This window comes from Malaclemys terrapin, chromosome 8 (assembly GCF_027887155.1).
Source record: "Malaclemys terrapin pileata isolate rMalTer1 chromosome 8, rMalTer1.hap1, whole genome shotgun sequence".
Lineage (NCBI taxonomy): Eukaryota > Metazoa > Chordata > Testudines > Emydidae > Malaclemys > Malaclemys terrapin.
In genome coordinates this window covers 85,145,191-85,169,792 of record NC_071512.1, presented here as the reverse complement: position 1 = coordinate 85,169,792, position 24,602 = coordinate 85,145,191, and the positions used below count along the sequence as shown (strand labels likewise).

Below are 24,602 nucleotides of genomic sequence, written 5' to 3'. Positions count from 1 at the left end.
GTCTTTTTTGCTTGAAAAATCATATACCGAATAATCAATTTTGGATAGCTGCCTAGACTGAGATTGGATCTTTGTCCTGTGGGTTGATAAATTCTTTAAATGGTAAATATGTGACCTAAACCTTCTTTGCCAAAATAAGTTCACATGGAACATTTCCAGCAATTCTTCCATATTGGCCAGTTTTAATCTGATAAATTCATGCCTTATACCATTTCTGTAATATCGATACTCCAAGCTGTCCAAAGTATCATTATGGATATTTAATTTTGGTATTAATGTGAAATCCTGATTCTCCCTCTCCCCCACAGGTGATTATAGATTAGTTATTTCCTTCTTTAAACAGCCATTAAAGCTATGTCAAACAGTACTGCAGGATCAGCTCATATTTGGAAGAGATCGTCATTTAAATCCTCTTCTTGGCTTCTCACTTTGCTCTAGCTAACTTCTCTTATCTACCTCTGTGTTTCTGCTTGCTGAATATCATAGTGATAGGAGACCAAGTGCTAGCTATGAAACTTACTTATTGCAGATTCTTCTCCAGCTTTTAAACACTCTTTTAAACTACTTTAATAATGACATCATATATTTACATAACAGTATTCACTCACTGTTGAAGTGCAGCCAGTTACTTATCTTGTAAGCTCTCTGGGGCAGAGACTGTCTTTGCTCTCTGGCTATGTCTACACAGCCTGAGGAAGTGAGCCTCCCAGCATTGGTCAACAGACTCAGACTAACAGGGCTCCCATTTGTGCTCTAAAAATAGCTGTGCAGATAGTGCTTTGAAGTTTTGATTTGGGCTGGAGCTCAAGCTCTGAAGCCTGGGGAGGGGGGAGAAAAATAAATCATCCTTAAATGAAGATTAGATCTTTTTTCCTCTTCTCTCTTTAATAATAAAAGATAAAACAGTTTCATGACCATCCTTATTAGGATTTATAGTGTGATTAATTTGTTTGTCAACAGTTAAAAAATAAAACGTATTTAGTTGTAATTTATTTCTTCCAACTAAGTAAATATAATAGCGATTCACTCTCCCTGCTTTTTCAGTGCACAGCCTTTAACAAACACTTCTGTAAAGCTATTTGTGTAAAAGTGAGCCAGTTTTTTTTATAGAGCTTTGAGAATATTTTACAACACTAAAAAAAGTCACATTCACTTTTGCTTAGGCCCAGATCTGTAGATGTTCTAAATCGCCATCGATCCACTGGCTTAAATGAATATACATGAGGATTTGGCCCCTAGTGTTTAAAATATATTTTTGTTTTCTCAACCCTACAAGACATAAACAAATAACTATGAATAAATGTCCATTTCTGTCTTTCTAATGACCACCGCTATGGGTTACAACCAGAGATCAAACCCATGATTGTCAGAGCTAAAAGCAGTAGCCTGCCTTTTGAGCTAAGGGAATAATTCTTCTAGCAGGCAGCCAACACATTAACTCTGTGGACTAGTCATTAGATGGGGATGTACAACACAGTGAACAGTGGGTTTCACTGGTTCACAAATCAGTTGACTGCTTGAAGTCCTTGTGAGACCTGTGCATCAAGGGCTTGCAAGATTGGGCCCCACATCAATGCATACAGTGTTTTTGCACTCTAGAGGACAGGGAGGGGAAAAGGCCTTCATTATGTAATTATGATCTTTTTTCTCCCTCTTTGTATGCTCCTTCTGAGCATAGGTCTGATTTTTGTGGCATCCTTTAAGTCAGTAGGAGCAAGGAACATTTACGGAATTCAGCCCTATATTGAATTCTTACCTAATATAGACACAAATAATGGACTTGAAACCTAAGGACCATATGATATTTATAAAAAATACTACACATAACCTCATTCTTCATACCTTACAAACAGCCTTACAAGGGCAGTTTCTTTAGCTGGCATCCTTTTAGGCACTATGTGCCTTTGCATTGTATGTGGAGCCATCTACTATTTTCAGCTCCAAAATTTCTTAGCTTTCCACTCAAATAACCCAAGAACATTGAGACTGTAACTGATTCTGGGCTTGTCTACACAAACATATAGTTTGTGGCAAGGCATGGTGTAAATCTACCCTGCACTAGCTTGCCGTGCACTAAGGCTACATCTACACTTGTAACTAGGGGTGTGAGTCCCAGCTTGCATGAACCTACTCTTGCTAGTTCTCATTGAGTAGTGTAGCCATGGAAGCACTGGCAGCAGCAAGTGGTGGCACAGGCTAGCTGCCTCGAGTACGTACCCACAGGGTCAAGGTGGGTTTGTACTCAAGTGGCTAGCCACTGCCCTGTGCTTACTAGCCATTAGTTTGCTAGCTAGCCATTTCCGGGGTGTATGAGGGGATAACATGCAGAAGACATATTTGTGCCCCATTATGGAATGCTCCAGGAGTGGCCCATCATTGGTTTTCAAAAGAGCCAAGATTGGGGTGGACAGCTTCCTTCTTGTGGTCTCTTGCTGGGCATAGTTTGGTACCCATGTATAGGTCCTAGACCAGGGATTGGCAACCTTTGGCATGCGGCCTGTCAGGGAAATCCGCTGGTGGGCCAGGATGGTTTGTTTACTTGCAGCGTCCGCAGGTGCGTCGGCAGGTTCAGCCGATTGCAGCTCCCACTGGCTGTTCCAGGCCATCGGGGGCTGTGGGAAGCAGTGTGGGCCGAGGGTTGTGCTGGCCAACTCAACAACTGCACCAAGAACTGCTTACACCTCTAGGTCGGAAGTAGCTGGATTGTCAGCAAATTACCATGGAGCCTTATTTTAATCAAAATTATGGTGATGTAAAGCTGGAATAATTTCTTTGACATTACAACAGTATAACATTTGTGTGAGATCAGAATCTGTCCTGTCCCATGAACTTTACAGGATGATCAGTGACACCACCTCTAATTCTCTGATCTGAGCTGAGAAACTATACAAATGTGATACTTGAACAGTGGTATGTGCATACAGCAGTATTCTCTGTCCTAAGACTTTTGAATGTGTCAACTGACTCACTAATAATAAAAGTGACCTTTTATTATTTGATTGGAAATCTATTAATATAGCTGTAGGCTTTTCCTCTGGCTTTTCTCACCACACTGCTGTATCTGAGCACCTCACAAACATTAATGATTTTAGCTTAACAATACTCCTGTGAGTTATGTTGAACTCTGTTTTACAGATGGGGAAAACTGAGGCTCAGAGATTAAATGAATTATCCAAAGTGACACAGGAAGGCCATGGCAGGGCCAGGAATGGAACCCAGATCTCCAGCCAAGTTGCGTTAACCATAAGACCTCCGTAGTTTGGGTATCCTCAGCCAAACCTGGACACCAGAATCTTTTCTGAACTTTGGATATTTGATTTTCGTAATTGATAGCACTAGCTATCTAGGACTTTGCACTTCCCTTCACCATATATTTTCCCAGGATAGCGTCCTTCACATCTACATAGTGCATGACTGCTCTCTCAAGGTAACTGTGTTCAGAAGGATAATCAGTGAATTGATGTATGTAGGTGAGTACATATTAGCAGCAAACAGACATGGACTTGAATGTACACATATTGGGCCAGACTCCTACCTGGAGTAGATTTGGTATACCATCAGACAGATTTATGCTAGTTTATACCAGCTGAGAATCTGCCCCCTTGCATCTCATTTGCCTCTAATACAGTGGTTCCCAAACTTTAACAACCTGTGAACCCCTTTCACTAAATTGTGAAATCTCATGAACCTCCTTCTAAAAATGAATATTTCCAGGGATTTAAGTTTAAATTTCCTCAGTGTGCTGGATGCACTTGCTTTGCTCTGCATAGCTCTTGGAAGTCCAGAACCACTGGAGAAAGATAAAGTCTCAGACCTGGTTTGGCATCAAGTGTGTTTCTGTATTTGGTTTTCAGATGTGCATATGAGGAAAACGCTTTCTTGCACAAGTATGTTGTTGAAAATGATGATAAAACTGTAGTAGCTTTTTCTGCCAGAAGGGGGTACTCGTTTCTTAAACTCAGCCAAAAGTTGATCAGTGACAGATTTCTGAAACTCCTTTTCAGTTTGTAATCACAGGAGATCTCAATCAATTTCTTTTTTTCCTCGGTGTTCAATATCTGCATTGAGAAAGTGGTATCATCCAAAAGGTTGTGAATCCAGTCGTCATTGCCTGACATAGCTGGAAAGTATTCCCTGAAAGTTGTGCAAAGTCCTTTTTAGGTGTGCAGGTATATTGGTTTTAGTGCACTGATCCAACTGAAGTTTGTTCTGCCAGGAAGTCATGAAGATTACTGAAACACTCAGTTTGATTGTTTTCCAAACAACTTTCCCAGAACTGCAACTTTTTTATCATGGATTCAACTCGCTCTTGCACATTGAAAACTGTTACATTGAGGCCTGAAGAGATAAATTTAGGTCATTAATTCTTGAGAAAACATCTGCTAAATAAGCTAGGCTCTGGAGCCAGACATTATTTTCCATACAGCTGGCAAGATGGAAAGGGTGGCTGTTGAGGGGAAAAAAAAAAAAAACCCTAGGATTTCCGTTCTAAGCTCAAACAAGTACACAAGGATTTTGCCCCGTGAGAGCCATCTAACTTCGGTATGGGTCAACAGATAATTGTGTATACTACCCATTTCTTCACAAAGTATGTGAAATATTCTGGAATTTGTTGGCCATGATTTTTTTAAATTCACCATTTTCGCAGCATGGTCCAGCACTTCCTTCAGTCCCTCAGGCATGCATTTTGTTGAGAGGGCTTGTCTATGGATACTGCAGTGAGTCAGAGAGACTTTTGATACAACCTTTTTTTGTTCGAGCTACAAATCCAGTATACTTCTCCTCATTGATGTGGCCCCATCAGTGCAAACGCCTAGGCAACGAGACCAATCTATTTCCTTTTCTTGAAAATATGCATTAGTCAGATTGAAGATATCTTCTCCACTTATATGTTCTTCCAGTGGTCTGCAAAACAACAAGCCTTCTTCAACCATATCTTCATTCACATAATGTATAAGCAGTAGCAAAATAGCTAGATTAGCTACATCAGTTAATTCATCCAACTGTATAGCATAATATGAACTATTTTTCACTCTATATAGTTTCTACATTATTTGACAACGGTACCATGTTAGTCCTTTTTGCAGCCTTTTCTCCGAGCATGCAATGAACTACGTCTTTTATACATGGACCAATCGAGCTCTCTGCTATGGTATGGGCTCCTGATGCTTTTGCTACTCGGTAGTTCACGCGGTATGACGCTTCAAGTGCATTTTCATTATCAGAACTTGCTTTGGATATAAAACTGGGTAATGTCACTTTTCCTCTCAGCTAATTTTCTTGAAAAAAATCAACAGGCTTGTTGAGTTGTGTAGGATGCCTAGTTTCTAAATGGCGCTGAAGTAGAGAAGGTTTGAGGCTGCAGTTTTCTAGAACATCACCACAAATTACATACAGTGGTTTTGGACGTTCTTGATGACCAATGCGTGTAAAGCCATATTTTATATAATCGTCATATTTTCTTTTCTTTGTAATTGACTCTCCAGGGCCATCATGATCATTAGACTTAGATTTTCCATAGTGTGGACTTGAGGAAACACTAGCTGATTCTTGCATCACCTTTTCTTCTGCCACCAGGGCTGTCCCTAGGGGGGTGCCCCGTGAGGGACAAATTAGCCTCGACCACCCCCCATGTATAGCCCGGCCCCTGCTCACGCCGCCCTTCATGCCGCCCAACTTCCCCTGTCTGCCAAGGACAGGGGTCCGAGCTGCCACCTGTGCACCTGGGGTCCCAGCTGCTGCCCTGCCCACAATGGGGCTCAGACTGCTGGCCCCGTGCTGGGGTTTGGGCTGCCGGCTCCGCACTCTGTGGGCTCGGGCTGCTGGACCCTGTTGACCGGGGCTCAGGCTGCCCGCTCAGCACTCCACTGAGCTCGGGCTGCCGGTCCCCGCTGACCGCCAGGGCTTGGGCTGCCTGGCCCCAACTGTCCAGCCCCATGCTCCATGGGGCTTGGGCTGCCGACCCCCCGCTGATTGCTGGGGCTCGGGCTGCTGACACCAACTGCCACAAGCTTGGGCTCCATTGCCTGCTCAGCGCCCCATGGGGCTCGGGCTGTCTGCCCTGCAGCCGGGTCCTATCTGCCGCCTTCCATGCCCAGGGTCCTTTGGCCGCCATTAGGAAATTTTTCTGGCGAACCCCCTGTAATGTGCGAACCCCCAGGGGTTCACGAACCCCAGTTTGGGAAGCACTGCTCTAGTACAAGTGTTATATGGTTAACTTTATGACATTATTCCTGATTTACCTCCATGGAAAAGAAAGGAGAATCAGGCCATTTATTTTTCACTTGTTAAGATTTGTTCTTGCAGCCCTTACTCCTGTGAGTAATCTTTACTCATACAAATAGTTCTACTGACTTCACTTTCACTTTTTAAAAACAAACAAACAATAAAACAGGTGCAACATTTTCTTTTCTCCTGTTAGTTTTCTTATCCACAGCTCTATAGAAAAGCCACACACTTGGCTTTAATTTAACTACAAGGGCCACATCCACAGTTAGTGTAAAAAAGCACATCCCATCTACACTATACGAGGATATGGCCCATAGTTTTTAAAATAGAGAGGAAGAGATCATTAGGGAAAAACAGAAACTTTAGACCAAATATTGTTGTAAATAGTGCAGTGTAAAACTAAGTGTGTGTATTGGAGTGGCAGCAGAAGTACATGCACCATGTGATGTTATTCTGGGAACTCCTTGCTTTTTAATTGACTAATATAAAATAAGAAATCAAATAAAAATGTAATTATTGCATGGACTCTGTTTTGGCTCAACAGTAACTTACATTCTCCATTTACAAGCTGTGACACTTTTATAGCAGTGCTATAGGTAAGTTGGTGTCAGCACTTCTTTGATAACTCCTAGGTTTCAGAGAATATAAAATTGTAGATAAAAGATGTATATGACTTCTTTAAAATTCCATTGTTGATAAAATGCTACAAAATTGAATCTTCTAGTCAGCTTGTACTGACTGTTGCAGCTTTATGTACAGTACATGGCCTCTTATAAATGTCAGTTGTTGAGACTTCGGAAGAGCAAAATTTTTAAATAACTTTTTGCAGGAATAAAATGCAGACTGATTATTTTTCCACAAGTTTTTGGGGAGATATGCATCACTACATTGTCACCGCCGTGTGTGATTTAATGATAATATGTAATTCGGCCACAACTCTCTTAGCTATATTAAAGCTTGTCAGACCATGCATTTCTACAGATAGGATCTTATACCGGTCTGTGGTGAAACTTATGGGAGGGGGAAGAGAATTCTGCAAACTCTGTAAGGTATATGAAGACTCCCCTCAAGGGGACTGAGGGGCACATATAAAACTCGTGGAGCCTAACAATCTGTTTGGGGGGGAAAGGTTGCTCCAACCCATAAGATTCTTATATTTCCATATAGAAAGTGGGATCCTAAGTCAGTGCTGGTGCTAGCCCAGTGGGGGCCCTAAGCAGGAATATTTTTGTGTGCCCCCCCCAACATATGCTAATAATTAATAGGGGGGCTTTCTTGACCTGCTTGGGCCCTAAGCAATTGCTTAGTCTGCTTATGCCTAGTGCCAGCTCTGCTTTCTAGACCCATCCTCTTGGTGGCCTGCTTTTATGCAGTTTCTTGCAGCACAGGAGGGAGCAGTGTGGGAGAGATGGGTTTGGAGTGTTTAGGCTTAATGTACAAAAGCCAGTAACACAGTATGTCCTGTTTCGTAACTAGCTGTGAAATGTGCTTTTTGTTTTGACTTGTTGGTTTGTAGGTCTCTAAATAGGAACAGGAAAGCGACTAGCTGCTGTGCCATTTAGCCTATTAGTTCTCATGCCATCGAGATCCCACTGGAAGTGAAACACAAGTTATGTGATATTTATATTTGGAGCGTGATGTGGAATCTTGGCACCTTCTAATTTAGTTGCATTGGGGGAGGCCTCTATGGGGGTACTAACCTTCTGCAGAGCTCTGAAGGATGTCAAGTTGAAATGAGGGGGGATTTATAGCTGTTGAGGGAAATGTTTTAAACTTTTTTCACCAAGCATGTTGGGTGTTGAAAAATGAGGCTGCGTTTTGTGAAACCTAACATAGGAAGAAGAGGTGGAACTGCTACTCACTATAGATTATCCCCTTGCTCTGCAGTATTAAGTTCCTTAGTTCCACATATTCTTAGTTTCATGGGCAGGGAATTCTCAGGTTGTTCATCTGTGCCAACCTCCTCCAACAGAACCTGGGCTCTCCCTTCTCACCTTTGTTTTCTGAGGTTGGGGATCGGGGATGAGTATGCAAGTGGCCTCCCCCAGTTATCTGGCTCTTCCTGCACCTTTTCTCTGAGGATCTAACAAAGGGGCCCCCTGCCTCTCACCATAACGGAGGCTGTTCTGGGGCAGGAAGCAACAACATGACGGAGACACACTTCTCCCAGGCTTGCTGCTCTGGCTGTTTAAATACTATGGGGCTGAAATACTTACGGTAATGCCACCTATGATAGGATTTGTGGATGGTTTGTTTCAGTTAGCCCAGTGCAAGATGGCTGCCTCATAGTGCTTAAGAGGCTGGAATAGCAGGTATAGAAGGAGTGTTTTCCTGGGCCCACTTAGCTCAGACTGTGGATGGGCTAGCCACCAGAAGGGCCTTACTTGGATTTGGAAGGTGGCATTGGCTTTCACTGCTGGCTTCCTGATAAAAGAAGATGGGAGAAAACAACTTGCTTCTCAAAGAGCAGTGGAAGTTAGTAGGCAATTGTGCCTCTTCAGAGATAACCATAGTTAAGTATGGGGATAGCCTGCACAATTGGAAGTGGTCTAATGGAGAAAGAGGCTGGGAAGATTTCCCCTCCTCCCCATCCTCAAGCTTCAATCGGGGTACGTGGCCGAGGATCTTGGACTTGTCAAAAAAGAAAGAAAAGGTCTCTATTGGGTTTGGTTGCTGGTTGGAGGAGGTGAGACAACCAAGTCTGAAGCAGTGAATTATTGGAATATTATGTTTATCTTTAGGGAATCTGTTTCTGCTTATGATAATCCCACAAATCATCATGAACTCTTCATGTAATAAATGTACATGATGCTTACTGATTAGCAAATCAAGTTCTCTTCCTAATACTGAAATGATAAAGTTCTAGTGGGTTTGGAAATGCATTTGTGCATGTCTAGTGCAAATACTAGTAAGGAGGGGAAGGGATTATTTAACATGATCAAGGAGTAATGGGCATAGCTGTGGTATTTAACAATGTTATGTCTGTCAACTGTATAGTACAAATTATTTGCAAATACAAATTTCCACTATCTAGTAATGAGATAAAGTAAGAGGCACTATGGTAATACAAATAAAAAATAAATATTTTGAAAGAGAAGAAAAATTTAGGCTAAGTATCAAAGATCCTTTCCTTTTGGTGAGATCTATGAAATTGAAATAATCTTCCAAGGAAAGTAATGGGAGCTCTGTTACCGGGCACATTTAAAACGAGACTTAGGGTGACCAGATGTCCCGATTTTTATAGGGACAGTCCTGATATTTGGGGCTTTTTTTTATATGGGCTCCTATTACCCCCCACCCCGTCCCAATTTTTCACACTTGCTATCTGGTCACCCTAACTAGACTGGACAAAGCACCAAAAGCATATCTAATTTATCATGTACTTATCATAATAGTGTCTAGGCACCCAGTTGAGTTAATAAAATGAATCCTGAATTATTGTGTCTGAACAGACTATTAACTCTTATCCTCCCATACAGGGGAGGGTATCTTATAGAACATTATATGTAGGTGTTTAGAGGTCAGAACAGAGTCTTTTTCTTCTTCTTCCCCAAACAGATTGTAGAATAATTTGGTATTGGTAAGAGAATAGACTTAATTACCTGCTAGGCATTTTCCATCACTGGTTTCTGTGAACCTGATTTCCAGAATCTTTGGTAGTCTTGCATTTGGCAGTAGCAATTTGCATGCTTGCATGGTTAGATTCTGATCTGACTGGTTTTATGTCAGTGTTACTCCAATGATTTCAATGGAGTTATTCCTTTCTTATACTACTTTTAAGTGGGATCAGAGTCCAAACGTATGACTAAGGGTATGTCTACACTACGAAATTAGGTCGAATTTATAGAAGCCGGTTTTATAGATATCGGTTTTATACAGTCGATTGTGTGTGTCCCCACATAAAATGTTCTAAGTGCATTAAGTCGGCGGACCGCGTCCACAGTACCGAGGCTAGTGTCGACTTCCGGAGCGTTGCACTGTGGGTAGCTATCCCGCAGTCTCCGCCGCCCATTGGAATTCTGGGTTGAGATCCCAGTGCCTGATGATGCAAAAACAGTGTCACGGGGGGTTCTGGGTACATGTCGTCAAGCCCCTCCCCTGGCGTCAGAGCAACGGCAGACAATCGATTCGCGCCTTTTTACCTGGGTTACCTGTGCAGACAACATACCACGGCAAGCATGGAGCCTGCTCAGCTCAGCTCAGCTCACAGTCACCGTATGTCATCTGGGTGCTGGCAGATGTGGTACTGCATTGCTACACACAGCAGCTCCTTGCCTTTTGGCAGTGGATGGTGTATTACGATTAGTATCCGTCGTCGTCGTACTCCTCAGTGAGTTGAATCAGAGGCACCCGGGAAAGTTCTTTAGCAGATTCCTCTAAGAAATATTGCACCAAACTTTCCGCTCTGGGCATCTGATTCTTGATGATGATGGCTATCAATCGTAGTACATCATTTTCTGCCAAGCACCCAGAAGATGCCGATGGCTATCAGTCGTGCTGCACCGTCTGCTGCCAGCTTAAGATGTAAAAAATAGATGGACCAGATTTGTTCTGTATTCATTTGCTTCCCCCCTCCCTCCGTGAAATCAACGGCTTGCTAAACCCAGGGTTTTGAGTTCAATCTTTGGGGGGGCCATTCTGTGTGACAGTTGTTTGTGTTTCTCCCTGATGCACAGCCACCTTTGTTGCTTTTAATTCCCTGTACCTGTACGCCATGTCGTCAGTCGCCCCTCCCTCGCTCAGTCAGTTTCGCGCCTTTTTTCAGACCAGATGCCATAGCACTGGGATCATGGAGCCCACTCAGATGACCGTGGCAATTATGAGCACTATGAACACCACGCGCATTGTCCTGGAGTATATGCAGAGCCAGGACATGCCAAAGCAAAACCAGGACCAGCCGAGGAGGCAATTGCAGCGCGGCGACGAGAGTGATGAGGAAATTGACATGGACATAGACCGCTCACAAAGTACGGGCCCCAGCAATGTGCAAATCATGGTGTTACTGGGGCAGGTTCATGGCGTGGAACGCCGATTCTGGGCCCGGGAAACAAGCACAGACTGGTGGGACTGCATCATGTTGCAGGTGTGGGACGATTCTCAGTGGCTGCGAAACTTTCGCATGCGTAAGGGCACGTTCATAGAACTTTGTGACTTGCTTTCCCCTGCCCTGAAGCGCCAGAATACCAGGATGAGAGCAGCCCTCACAGTTGAGAAGCGAGTGGCGATAGCCCTGTGGAAGCTTGCAACACCAGACAGCTACCGGTCAGTCGGGAATCAATTTGGAGTGGGCAAATCTACTGTGGGGGCTGCTGTGATCCAAGTTGCCAGGGCAATCAAAGACCTGGTGATATCAAGGGTAGTGACTCTGGGAAACGTGCAGGCCATAGTGGGTGGCTTTGCTGCAATGGGATTCCCAAACTGTGGTGGGGTGATAGACGGAACCCATATCCCTATTTTGGCACCGGAGTACCAAGCCACCGAGTACATAAACCGCAAGTGGTACTTGTCAGTGCTGCTGCAAGCCCTGGTGGATCACAAGGGACGTTTCACCAACATCAACCTGGGATGGCCGGGAAAGGTACATGATGCTCGCATCTTCAGGCACTCTGGTCTTTTTCGAAAGCTGGAGGAAGGGACTTTCTTCCCGGACCAGAAAATAACCGTTGGGGGTGTTGAAATGCCTATCGTGATCCTTGGGGACCCAGCCTACCCCTTAATGCCATGGCTCATGAAGCCGTACACAGGCAGCCTGGACAGTAGTCAGGACCTGTTCAACTACAGGCTGAGCAAGTGCCGAATGGTGGTGGAATGTGCATTTGGATGTTTAAAAGTGCGCTGGCGCAGCTTACTGACTCGCTCAGACCTCAGCGAAAAGAATATCCCCATTGTTATTGCTGCTTGCTGTGTGCTCTACAATATCTATGAGAGTAAGGGGGAGACATTTATGGCGGGTTGAGGCAAATCGCCTGGCTGCTGATTACGCGCAGCCAGACGCCAGGGCGGTTAGAAGAGTACAGCAGGGCGCGGTGCGCATCAGAGAAACTTTGAAAACCAGTTTTGTGACTGGCCAGGCTACAGTGTGAAACTTGTGTTTGTTTCTCCTTGATGAACCCTCTGCCCCCCCTCCACCCCGGTTTACTCTACTTCCCTGTAAACCAACCACCCTCCCCTTCCCCCTTCGAGCACCGCTTGCAGAGGCAATAAAGTCATTGTTACTTCTCATTCATGCATTCTTTATTAATTCCTTACACAACTAAGGGGATAATTGCCAAGGTAGCCCGGGATGGGTGTGGGAGGAAGGAAGGAAAAGGACACACTGCAGTTTAAAACTTTAAAAATTTAACACTTATTGAAAGCCAACCTTCCGATGCTCGGGCAATCATCTGGGGTTGGAGTGACTGGGTGGCCGGAGGCCCCCCCACCATGTTCTTGGGTGTCTGGGTGAGGAGGCAATGGGACTTGGGGAGGAGGGCTGTTGGTTACACAGGGGCTGTAGCGGCAGCAGGAGCAGAGACCGTGATCTCTCACACCAAACCGTCAGGCCCTCAATATAAGAGGAAAAATGCGACCTTGTAATGAAAGCACATGTGCTGTGTAATGTGAACAGCAAAATTTAACGTGAAAAAGCTCAACCATACGCTGGAGCATATCAGTTTGATGCTCCAGCAGCCGAAGCATCGACTCTTGCCTTCTGTTTGCAAGCTGACGCCACCTATCATCTTCAGCCCGCCACTTTCTCTGTTCAGCCCGTGATTCATCCCACCATCTCTCCTCTCGTTCATATTGTGCTTTTTTGCACTCTGACATTGACTGCCTGCACGCATTCTGCTGTGCTCTTTCAACGTGGGAGGACATCTAGAGCTCCATGAACATATCCCGAGTCTGCCGTTTTCTCCTTCTAATCTTCGCTAGCCTCTGCGAAGGAGAAACATTTGTAGCTGGTGAAGGAGAAGGGAGAGGTGGTTAAAAAAGACACATTTTAGAGAACAATGGGTACACTTTTTCCACGTTAAATTTTGCTGTTCACATTACAACCCCAGATGATTGCCCGAGCATCGGAAGGCTGGCTTTCAATAAGTGCTAAATTTTTAAAGTTTTAAACTGCAGTGTGTCCTTTTCCTTCCCTCCTCCCACACCCATTACGGGGGAGGGGTGAAGTGATCATCCCAGAGAATTGGGTGTGTGTGTGGGCGGTGGGTAGTTGGGTTTGTGCCGCATGTTAACCCGGAAACCCCAGCCCCTCCTTTTACATTGCAAACCCATTTTAAATGGCCAACCCAACGGGTCCTTGGTATGGGAAATGAGGGCGCCCTGATGTCTGGCTGCGCGTAATCAGCGGCCAGGCGATTTGCCTCAACCTCCCACCCCGCCATAAATGTCTCCCCCTTACTCTCATAGATATTGTGGAGCGCACAGCAAGCGGCAATAACAATGGGGATATTCTTTTCGCTGAGGTCTGAGCGAGTCAGTAAGCTGCGCCAGCGCACTTTTAAACGTCCAAGGTGATAAACATATCCTGGCTGTTGGGGAAACCGGTTTCTCCGCTTCCTTGCTGTGAGCTCTCTTCATTGTCTTCATCATCATCTTCCTCGTACCCCGAACCAGCTTCCTTGTTGTGTGTTTCTCCATTGACGGAGTCAAAGCACACGGTTGGGGTATGGTGGCTACACCCCCTAGCATGGCATGCAGCTCCGCGTAGAAGCAGCATGTTTGTGGCTCTGCCCCGGACCTTCCGTTTGCCTCTCTGGCTTTGTGGTAGGCTTGCCTTAGCTCCTTAATTTTCATGCGGCACTGCTGTGCGTCCCTGTTATGGCCTCTATCCTTCATGGCCTTTGAGACCTTTTCTAATATTTTACTATTTTGTTTACTGCTACGGAGTTCAGCTAGCACTGATTCGTCTCCCCATATGGCGAGCAGATCCCGTACCTCCCGTTCTGTCCAGGCTGGAGCTCTTTTGCGATCCTCGGACTCTATCATGGTTACCTGTGCTGATGAGTTCTGCGTGGTCACCTGTGCTCTCCACACTGGACAAACAGGAAATGAAATTCAAAAGTTTGCCGGGCTTTTCCTGTCTACCTGGTCAGTGCATCTGAGTTGAGAGTGCTGTCCAGAGCGGTCACAATGAAGCACTGTGGGATAGCTCCCGGAGGCCAATAACGTCGAATTCCGTCCACACTACCCCAAATCCGACCCTCAAAGGCCGATTTTAGCGCTAATCCCCTCGGAGGTGGAGTAAAAAAACCGGTTTAAAGGGCCCTTCAAGTCGAAAAAAAAGGGCTTCGTTGTGTGGACATGTCCAGGCTTAATTCGATTTAACGCTGCTAAAGTCGACCTAAACTCGTAATGTAGACCAATCAGAAAATGTTATTTTCTCTTTCATTCACTGAACATAAGCTGGAACGCTATGTAGAAAATATTTTAAATAACATGGTTGTGAAGCAAAGTTTTATAGTTATGAAAATTTTTGGATATCTCTTTATCTCGACATGTTCTATGTAAGGATTCCAAAGCTTTCAGCACTTTGTGGAGTATATACATAACAATTTTTATTTGAGAGTTTGCATATGTCCATTTTTTGCACAGCCCAAACTTGTAGATTAACTGTCCTAGCAGTTACACCTTACCAAATAATGTAAACCATAAAAATTATGTATCCAATTTAGATATCTTTTTCTGATCTTAAAATGATACAAAGGAATAAATCCACTATTAAAGTAAATATTATTTCCCTATTTCAGCACTATAAATAATGGAAAATTGATCCTCCTTAAAAGTGATTAACACTAGAATGGAAAAGAATCATAGAAGTTTTATAGAGTAATATTCTAAAATTCACTATGTGCTTGGAAGAAAAAAATAATACACAGCTTTAATAAAAATCAAAATAGAGAAATTCTGTTTCTTGGAAAGCTATGCAATCCCTTTCCCCAAAATGTACAGAATTCCAATTTGGATTGCCTAAAATTGCAGAATCCAAATTTGAACAATAACAGATGGATTTTTAGAAAGTACATGTAAATAAGAGACCTCGAAGTATGTTTGAAAACTATAAATCTGTATTTAAAAATCATATAGTGAATAAAATAGACACACTTATATGATTTCTGCTTTTTCAATTATTTATACCATTGTTTTAGCTCTAATTCTGCTACTTTTTCTTGTGCTTCCTTTTGCTGTAGACTAGTTTTATGGAATGAGTAAGTGGTGTGTGTGTCAAGTATCAGAGGGGTAGCCGTGTTAGTCTGAATCTGTAAAAAGGAAGAGAGGGTCCTGTGGCACCTTTAAGATTAACAGAAGTATTGGGAGCATAAGCTTTTCGTGGTGTGTGTGTGTGTGTGTGGTTTCCAGAATTATGCTTCTAATAAATAAAATGAAAAGCTTTCATGAGAATAGATCCCATGCAGAAGCCATAAGAGTCCTCCAAGTTTCAATTGACTGTTGATGTCAGAGAGGAATGTGCCCAATGACTGTAGAGTGGAAAGCAGGTTCAGAGAAGCTGTCTTAAAGCTGTTTATACTGGCATGGCACTCAGACATTCCTCACTTTCATACCAATTCCCAGCCATCTTCCTGCCAAGCTTACCAGCTTTTTTTCAGACAGTCTCTATGGGTCCTCCAGGTCTCTCTTTCACATGCTCATACAGAAACATTCATACAAATAGATGCAGTCACAGTTCAAGTTCTTCTCTGTTGCACCCTTCAACTTGTAGTCAGATGCAGTGCTCTACCTCTTCGCAGCAAACCAGGTTCAGGAGTCGGGAATACAACAGGTTATTTTAAAAAGGTCAAATAAACAATTTGGCTTCTTCAACAGTAGTTTTCTTTCCTCGCTCACTCTTCTTTTTTTCCTTTTCTTTTTTTATATTCCCTGTTTGTACAAATGCCAGACTAGCACTTGAACAGACTGACCTATCCTTACAACACCTAATAGATCAATGTAGTTGCAGTGTCAGTTATAAAGTATCTTGTTTCCTAATTACTTCTCTAACTCACTTTATGGGCTTTGGAACTGGTACCCAATAGTGCTGCATCCTTTTTGAGTCTGATAGAATTTGGACCTTGTACTCCTACTAAAAATGTCTGATGCTTTTAATGTTATTAATCTAAAGAGACAATTTAACATTCCCCAGCAGACTCACTCAGCCAGAGGAACCCAGGTTGCAAGTCCCTGGTGGCAGAGAGCCTACATGGAGAGACAGATGTCTCAGTGGCACAAGACTCTGTCAGCCTTTGCTTATTGAGTGGTGTGTCAAAGCTACCCACAGCAGCCCAGAAAGTGGGTGAGGCCAGCCATGAAGAGGGCCTGGTCATGGTGCCTTTCAGATGCATTGAATCTGTGTCTCTCCCAGGCTTCCCCTGTCAGAAATGTTCCTGTTGAATGGCATCTGGAAATGAAAGCTGCCTTCCTGTGAGGGAACTACAAGGGCAGGCAGTAGCAGTAACGCTGGAATACAGGTGTAATTTACTCCCAGTGCTTCTGAGAATGAATGAAATCCTCTGAGTGTTCGTTAGCAAGAGGGGATGGATTATTGGCCTAAGCATCAGGTTTGCAATATATATAGGCTCTTAGGATCCGCTGGTTTGAATCTTGGCAGAGGCAGCTCAACCCTTTGTCTTTGAGTTAGTTTAGTTGCATTCCATTGCAGTTTAATGTTTAGAAAACAAAGGTCTTGTGCTCTCTAGACAGATTTATATTTTCAAAATGTGAGAGGCTAGGTCTATGTGTAAAAATTTCCCAAGTGAAAATGGCCAATATCCGTATAAATGAAAATCTACATCTAGAGAACCCATGGCATATTTTGTATGACCAAAGATTTACCTCGGTATCATTGGCCACTATATCTACTCCTCCCTATTTTGTAGCAGGGGTGGTTGCATTTTAGTAGCTAACCATTAGAACTGTGCAGAGAAAGGTAATTCTATTTTATAGAGGATTTTGGTTGTTTGAAATCTAGTTCCATTCCAATTGGGAATGAAAACCAGAAATTCTCTGCAAAAGGGAATGGCGTTCCAGGGCAGTTCTCGGGGAGGTGGGGGGGGGGGGGGGGCGGGAGGGAGAGGAGGCGGGGTTTGCCAAGAAGCCAGGTGGCCTCACTGGCAGAAAGCTAGCCAAGGTACTGAACCTTGCCTGGGTTCTGTTGGAACTTCAGCAAAATTGGGCTGTCTTTGCAAAACGATCTGATTTTTGCCAAATTAGCAAATTTTATTGAAACAGTGCTCTGCTGGAAATTTTCTGATTACCTCCATTAAACATAGATATTGTTTATAAGATCATTTTGGGATTTTTCTGGATTGAAATGTGCTATATTCATACAAAGCATTATTTTGTTATTCAGCATTAGTCTGTGGGAGGATTATCAGATAATGCTTAGAGAGAGTAATTTGAAATAATAACTTCAGTCACTTGCATGCTGTTTTAAAATGGTTTTCTAATATTTAATTAAAAATATTCAATTTTCCAGGTGACAATGGCCAATATTGGAATAAATGCAGATCGTTCAATGGAAACCTGTGAAACAATACTTGTTGTTCTCCGAATGGCAACGTGGAATCAAATATTAGATCCCTGGGTATACATTCTTCTAAGGAAAGCTGTCCTGAAAACCCTCTACAAGATTGCTAGGAGATGCTGTGGAATGCACATCATGAACTTGCATATGTGGGAACTTAGCTCCATCAAGAATTCTTTAAAGGTTGCAGCAATTTCTGAGTCACCAGTTAGTTCCAAACAAATAAATCAACAGCCATTCAGCTCGACAGGGCAATAAAATCAAACACGGCGTATGAAGAAATAATGGGAGTGTAATGATCATACCCTGGGAACACCTTCAAATTTGTTAGTCTTTGTGGTAATATGAGGGTAAGTGGTTTGGTATTTGTTTCAGATTGTGAGTGGTTTGGTCTTATTGTTTACCAGTTTGATATTGCTATTCCAAGATGTGCACTTGAGTAACTGTGATCACGTTCAAAACACTTTTGGGTGAAAGAAGTGTCCTTCAGAAATGGGGTTTAATCAGACAAGACAGATTTCAGAGTGGAGTTAGCGCCACATCACCGTGCCTGCAGCAGCAAAAACACAATCATCTGCTGACTACAGAGCACAATGGCAGAAACTGTTAAGCTGGGTGTCGTGAGTACAGATGGTCACCAACACTAGGCTCAAGGAATACGTGAGGAGAGGAAAGAACTTTTTGGTTGGTAATAGAGAAAGTAATCTTTTGTTATATAGTGGCACCTCGGTAGTTAAGTGTCTTCATAGCTTTTTAAGGTCAGAAGCAGGGCCGTCTCTAGGCACCAGCAAGCAGTTGCTTGGGGCGGCAAATTTGCAGGGGCACAAGAATCCAGCATGGGAGCTGAGAACCAACAGGGGGCCCTGGGAGCTGTAGTTCCGTGATTAGCTCCCTGCCTATAGAGCCAGCCCTGGAGCAGGGAAAGAACTACATTTCCCAGCATTTCCTCGGCCGCAATTAACAGGAAAGGGTGGGGGAAGGAGTGTGGAACTGAAACCTCATGCTGCAGCTTGCTGTGAATGGTAGGGACAAAGCCAGCTCTAGGTTTTTTGCCGCCCCCATCCCAGCCCTAGGCTCTCCCCGCACCCCGTGTTGCCCCAGCCCTGGACTCTCCCCTGCCCACACCCCCGCTGCCCCAGCTCTGGCCCCCACCTGCACCCCACTGCTACCCCAGCCCTGGGCTCTCCCCCCACCCGAATCTCCTGCCGCCCCAGCCCTGGGCTCTCCCCCAAAGAAAGAATTGGGTGGACTAAATGGACAGTGCACCTCTCTATCTGAAGCCTAGCAAGGGAGGTACGTGGATCCCACTAGAATTTAAAATGAAAAGTAAGGGAGGGGAGGCTCTACTAGGACCTGGGCAGCTTTAGATACAGTACCAGGCACGTAGGAGGATTTACACTTCTGAGCCATGGAAGCAGAAATTGACTTTTCTTTTCCAGATTTAGCTAATATTCAGAAAGGGAATCTAGCACCTGCCTTCCAGATTTGAACACCCTCAAAATTCAGGAGTACTCAAGCTCAATTTGGGCAGTTGTTACTTCATTTCTCCCAAATCAAATATACTGATCCACTGTAACTTGCTGTAGAAAAAGTAGAATAAATTGAGCAAGAAATGCTTCCCAGTGGTTATTAGGACTGGAATTGCTATTTTCAACAGCCATTGCTTTTTTTTTTTTTTTTTTAGTTTTATTTGTTTAAAAGGAAGACAATGACATTGCATTGGCAAATTCCCCATAGAGAGAAAGAGTGGAACAAAAGAATAATAAAGGCACCTCAACTTTTCCTCATTTATGTAGGACAGTCTTATAATATGCATCCAGATATCCTTCAATCACACAAGCTGAAAATTGTTTCACTTTACTGCAGTTCTGTAACCATATGGGAGCCAATCCTGTCAGTGTTCTGTGCACATCCAAAATTCCTGCTGAATGACTCGCCCTGGGAGTGAGTTACCAGTGACCCAGGGCTGGGGCGGCAGGAGGGTGCAGTTGGGGGGGGGGGGGGGAGAGAGCCCAGGGCTGGCGGGGGTGGGCAGCCAAAATTTTTTTTGCTTGGGGCAGCAAAAAACCTAGAGCCGGCCCTGGTCGGAAGGGATAACTATGATCATCTAGTCTGACCTCATACATAACATAGGACTTCTCTGAATTAATTCCTGCTTCAAATCCAATAGCTATGGTTAAACAAGAACATATCTTTAAAAAAAAACATACAATCTTGATTTAAAAATGTGCAGTAATAGAGAATCCACCACAACTCTTGGTAAGTTATTCTGATAGCTAATTACCATTAGTATATAATTTCTAGTCTAAATTTGTTCTAGTTTCAACTTTCAGACATTGGATCTTCTTATACTTTTGTATGACAGATTGAAGAGCCCTCTGTATCATCCTGTCCCTTCTCTTTGATTAGCTCCTACAGTCATTTTCTATAAGACATGTTTTCCAATCCGTTAATCATCCTCATGGCTTTTCTTTGAATCCTCTCCAATATTTCAACAGCCTTCTTGAAATGTGGACACCAAACTGGATACAGTATTCCAGTAGCGACTGCACCAGTGCCAAATACAGAGGTAATATAACCTCTCTACTTGATGTTCCTCTGCTTATACTTTTAAGGATCTCATTAGCACTTGTGGCAACAGTGTTGCCCTGGGAGTTTGTGTTCAGCTGATTATCTGCTATGACCCCTCGGTCCTTTTCAGATTCACTGCTTCCCCAGATAGTCCCCCATCTTATAAGTATGGCCTATGTTCTTTGTTCTGAGATGTACTGTATGACTTTACACTTTGCCATGTTAAAATGCCTGTTTGCTTGCACCGGTTTATCAAGTGATCCAGATCACTCTGTATCAGTGACCTGTCCTCTTCGTTATTTACCACGCTCCCAATCTTTATGTCGTCTGCAAATTTGATCAGTAATGATTTTGTTTTCTTCCAGGTCATTGATAAAAATGTTAAGTAGCATAGGGTCAAGAATGGATCCCTCAATGACTGTTTCTGTTTACAATTACATTATCAGACCTATCAGGCAGTTTTAAACTCATGTAGGTTTATAATTCGTTTGTTTATACCACACTCAAACTTGGCATGTAGTTTCTCAGGACAGTTGAAAAGTATGGGCCCAATCCTGTAACTCTTACTCATATGAGTACTCCCATTGAGGTCAGTAGCAAACAAATTTAGACCTAAACCCATGTGAGCCTATGTAAAGAATAGAGTTGATCAAAAAACAGTAACACATTTCTGGAAAGGTGCCACAGATGCATCTGCAAAAATACATATACAGTATGCCTGTTTTATCTGCAGAGGCCTATGCTTTTGCATGCAAACAAGAATTTGCATGAACAAAATGAGCACCTATGTGAGCAAATGTAGGTGTGGTTTGTGGGAGCAAGGAGTACTCTCAATTTTTGCAGGTGTATCTGTGCCTTTCTTTGCAAACTTAGGATCCAAGGCTGAAGTGCTGAATGCCTACAGTGGAAGTTGAGTACCCCAGCACCTTGCAAAAGGGCCCTTCACAATTAATTTTACCATCCCATTTTTATATATAGCCTGTATGTTTATTGTTGATCACTCATTTGATATCAAAGTACAATGTAAATTTCAGTTCCAACTGTCTGAATGTCATTTGTTCAATATTATGAAAATAAAAAGTACAGTAATCTACATTCCTATGTCATTTAAGTAATGCTACTAGTTGCAGATTATTACGTGCCAAGTATCAGTTGAGTATTTTAGAAGTCATTGTACTAACACTAGTTAGACATTCAGTTTATACTCTTAAGGGTATCATCCTCCCCCCCATTGAAGTCAGTGGCAAAATTCCCCTTGACTTCAATGAGAATAGGATCAGGCCTGTGGAGACTGTGGGAATTCACACAGGATTGTGCAGTCAACCTGTGACATTATTATGTAATAGGCAGGCTTTCTTGACGAGATTGACATGAATGGTAGCATTGCTATGCAGTATCTACTGAATATGATCCATAGGAGAAGAATCTACAACTGCAGTCCCCAGTGTTATCCTAGGCTGGATGAAATACGTTGTAAGAAGTGGTTGAGTGTAGTGCAAAAATAATAAACTCTGTCAGGTGATTGAAAGGTGTATCCTTTCTCACATTTTTCAGCAAAAGACATGTGACTGTCATGGATACAGAGAGGATTACTAACCAATGCACATAATCCATCAAAGACAAAAAAGCACTTAATAAGCACTTATTAGTCTATCATTGTAACATAACTGATCATGCTTATTCATTTCCTTCTACAAACAAGAGAAGAGTAAGGGAGAAGAAGCTTTGATTTTGTGACTGTACTGTGTTAATACCAAAATGGTGGTAGAGTTTCTAAGCAGGAAAGAGTTGCTTCTGGGTGGAAAACAATAGTGTTAACTTCATCTACTTCACTTCATATAACTGTTCTACTTTGGCAAATTGTTGGTCCAGAATCAGTGCTGACCCTCCCCATGTGGTTGCATTGAAATGAATGTAAGTATGATTTAGTGTTGAATGTGGCCTCCTTACTGTACACAACCTGTTGTAAATGTGTCTAGTAACATAAATAAGTTGTTAATCCTTTTGGGGTGGGAATTTTGCTTCATTGGCTGCAGAATAATGTTAGACTGAGATACTTGACAAGTGAATGAAGCATAGTTGCAGTCCATGTGTTGTGAATAAATATATCTTGTGTACTTTCATACTGGCTGAATTGTAAAAAAGTTTAACTTTATATGTATATGTGTTTTCATATATTCTGTGTATTGCTATCTATTGAATGTAAATTGTAGAGCCTCATTAAACTTATTAAAACAATGTCTTGAGAGTAATGATATTTTACAATGATAATAAAAAACCTAAAATACTGACAAATAATTGATTACAGCTTTTAATCATACCCCTTCATCACGAGAGGCATATTGGGTTCTTGACAGTCAGTAAATTTCAGTTTTGGTAGCAGTGTGCTTTGAATAATTAAAGCTGAATCCTTGTTCACGTTAATTTCACAACTAGCCCCATAGAAGTAAGTGGGGGAACTGCTGTAAGTAAGGCAGGCAGGATCTGGCTCTGATGTCCTAGTCTTGCAAGATGCAATTCCCCCTGGAGTTGATAGGGTTCAGCATATTTCCGGAAGCACCCAGCTATCGCCCCACAGAATTGGGCCTTCTACGGGGCAGAGCTTGGACCTTCAAGGAAATTCATCTTCAGAGGAGACAGGCAGAATAAGTGGGATTTTTATTCAAGCACCTGTAATTAAACGTCTGCAGACTGTATAGCCTAAAATATAGCCCTGCCTCTGCAAGCTCCACTAACTGAGGTTTTTGACTTAAATACATCTTTTACTGTTACTGTTTTGTTTTGTCCAGGATGGAATAGGGTGGGAGGACATGGTAAGACCCATTTTATTTAAACTCCATCAATCTAACAACAACAACAGCAAAAAAAAGAACAAAGCTCTCTGTTCTCACTTTGGTAAGATCTTCCAACTCCCAGTTGTGCGACTGTGGCTGGGAGGAACAGTCCTTTCGTTTGGAACAGAACGGTGTTACTGCCCAAGAATGGAATATTTGAAACTTGGCCAATCTTAAATACTGGCAGTGCAAAGTTCTGAAGTGGTATGCATGAAGATTCCTTATTCTACAGGGATGGAAATAAGGGACTGGTGCAAATAAATGTTAGCAGCAGCATTTCATATTTTTGAGAGAGTCCTTAACTATTACTCCTGTGGAGGATAATAAAGTGATAAAATTGCAATACACACTTGCAATAAGAATTTGAATGTATACTTCAGATGCCAGAATTGCACAGTAGTAATACATTGATATGTCAGTTAAAAAACAAAATGCAGTTAATCCTACCTTTGTGTAAACAATTTTCAGTGGTAGCTGAGTTATCAGAACACACCGTGTGTGCTGGAGTTAAGCATGCATATGGACAGCCCATTAGCAGTGATCAAGGTTATGCAGGTGCCTCAAATGAGAGACTATATTGTATCTACCGAAGCATGGATAGATAGCGCTAGCCAGCTTTCTATATGAGGAGGAAAGGGTACATATTTCTAGTTTGCAGGAGTCATAATACAGATGGGGAGGAAAGCTATGTTGCAAAAAAAAAAAAAAAAAAGTGGAAAGGGGTATTGGTGGTTACTTGAAGGGTAAAGGTAAATATGCTGTAACATCCTTTCATTGCATACCTGCCTCTGGAGCTCAAGTCTGTGCAATTTAGTGGCCAGGCCCAGAGTGTTGGAGGGGGAAGGAAGCTGGGAGAGAGCTGCTAAGCATAAAATATTCCCCTCTCAAGGAGTTTACAAGACACTGCTTCATAGGTTATTGCATGCCCACCAATGCCATAAATGTCTGCTCCATCTAAGTCTTCCCCCCTCTCCTGCAATCTTTTTGATTACCAGAACACCTTTTGGAGGGGGGAGGGTGTTAGTCCTTTAAATCTGTCAGAGGCAAACAGCTGGAGCCCTACGGTGGTCATTTAGCAACTGGCTGCTGTTTGCTGCATCTTCCTGTCAGTTGAGTATTTTTAATTCCTGTTATATTTTCCTCCTACTTTTTCATTTTATGCCTGAGATTCCACATTCTCACTTCATTAAAAGGCTTTATTTTCTTTTTCATAATTAATAGATCACTCAGGTCCTACCTAAGTCTGCTATATTTGGGATAAATGAGTTACATTCTAAATTGCAATTACTTTTAAATAAAAGGGAATGTTGTAAAATCTAATAGCACAGCTGTATTTCTTGAAGTACCACACTCCAAAATACTCTCATTTGATATTTTCATCCAAAAGTAATTTATTTTAGAACAACCGCAGTTTATAAACTTCCCTTTTCTAGGTCTGAGGCTTAGGGTACATCTACACT

The 24,602-nt window shown here is 42.7% G+C and overlaps 1 protein-coding gene across 3 annotated transcripts in view; it reads left to right on the top strand.

The window, feature by feature from the left end:
- PTGFR (prostaglandin F receptor) overlaps positions 1 to 22,522 on the top strand; it is a 36,358-nt gene extending 13,836 nt beyond the window's left edge. For all 3 annotated transcript variants that reach the window (XM_054036447.1, XM_054036446.1, XM_054036448.1), the window contains exon 3: positions 17,690 to 22,522. In XM_054036447.1, the coding sequence (XP_053892422.1) occupies positions 17,690 to 17,995 (306 nt within the window). In that variant the 3' untranslated portion in view covers positions 17,996 to 22,522. The remainder of the gene's footprint in view (positions 1 to 17,689) is intronic.
- Positions 22,523 to 24,602: the final 2,080 nt, after the last annotated feature.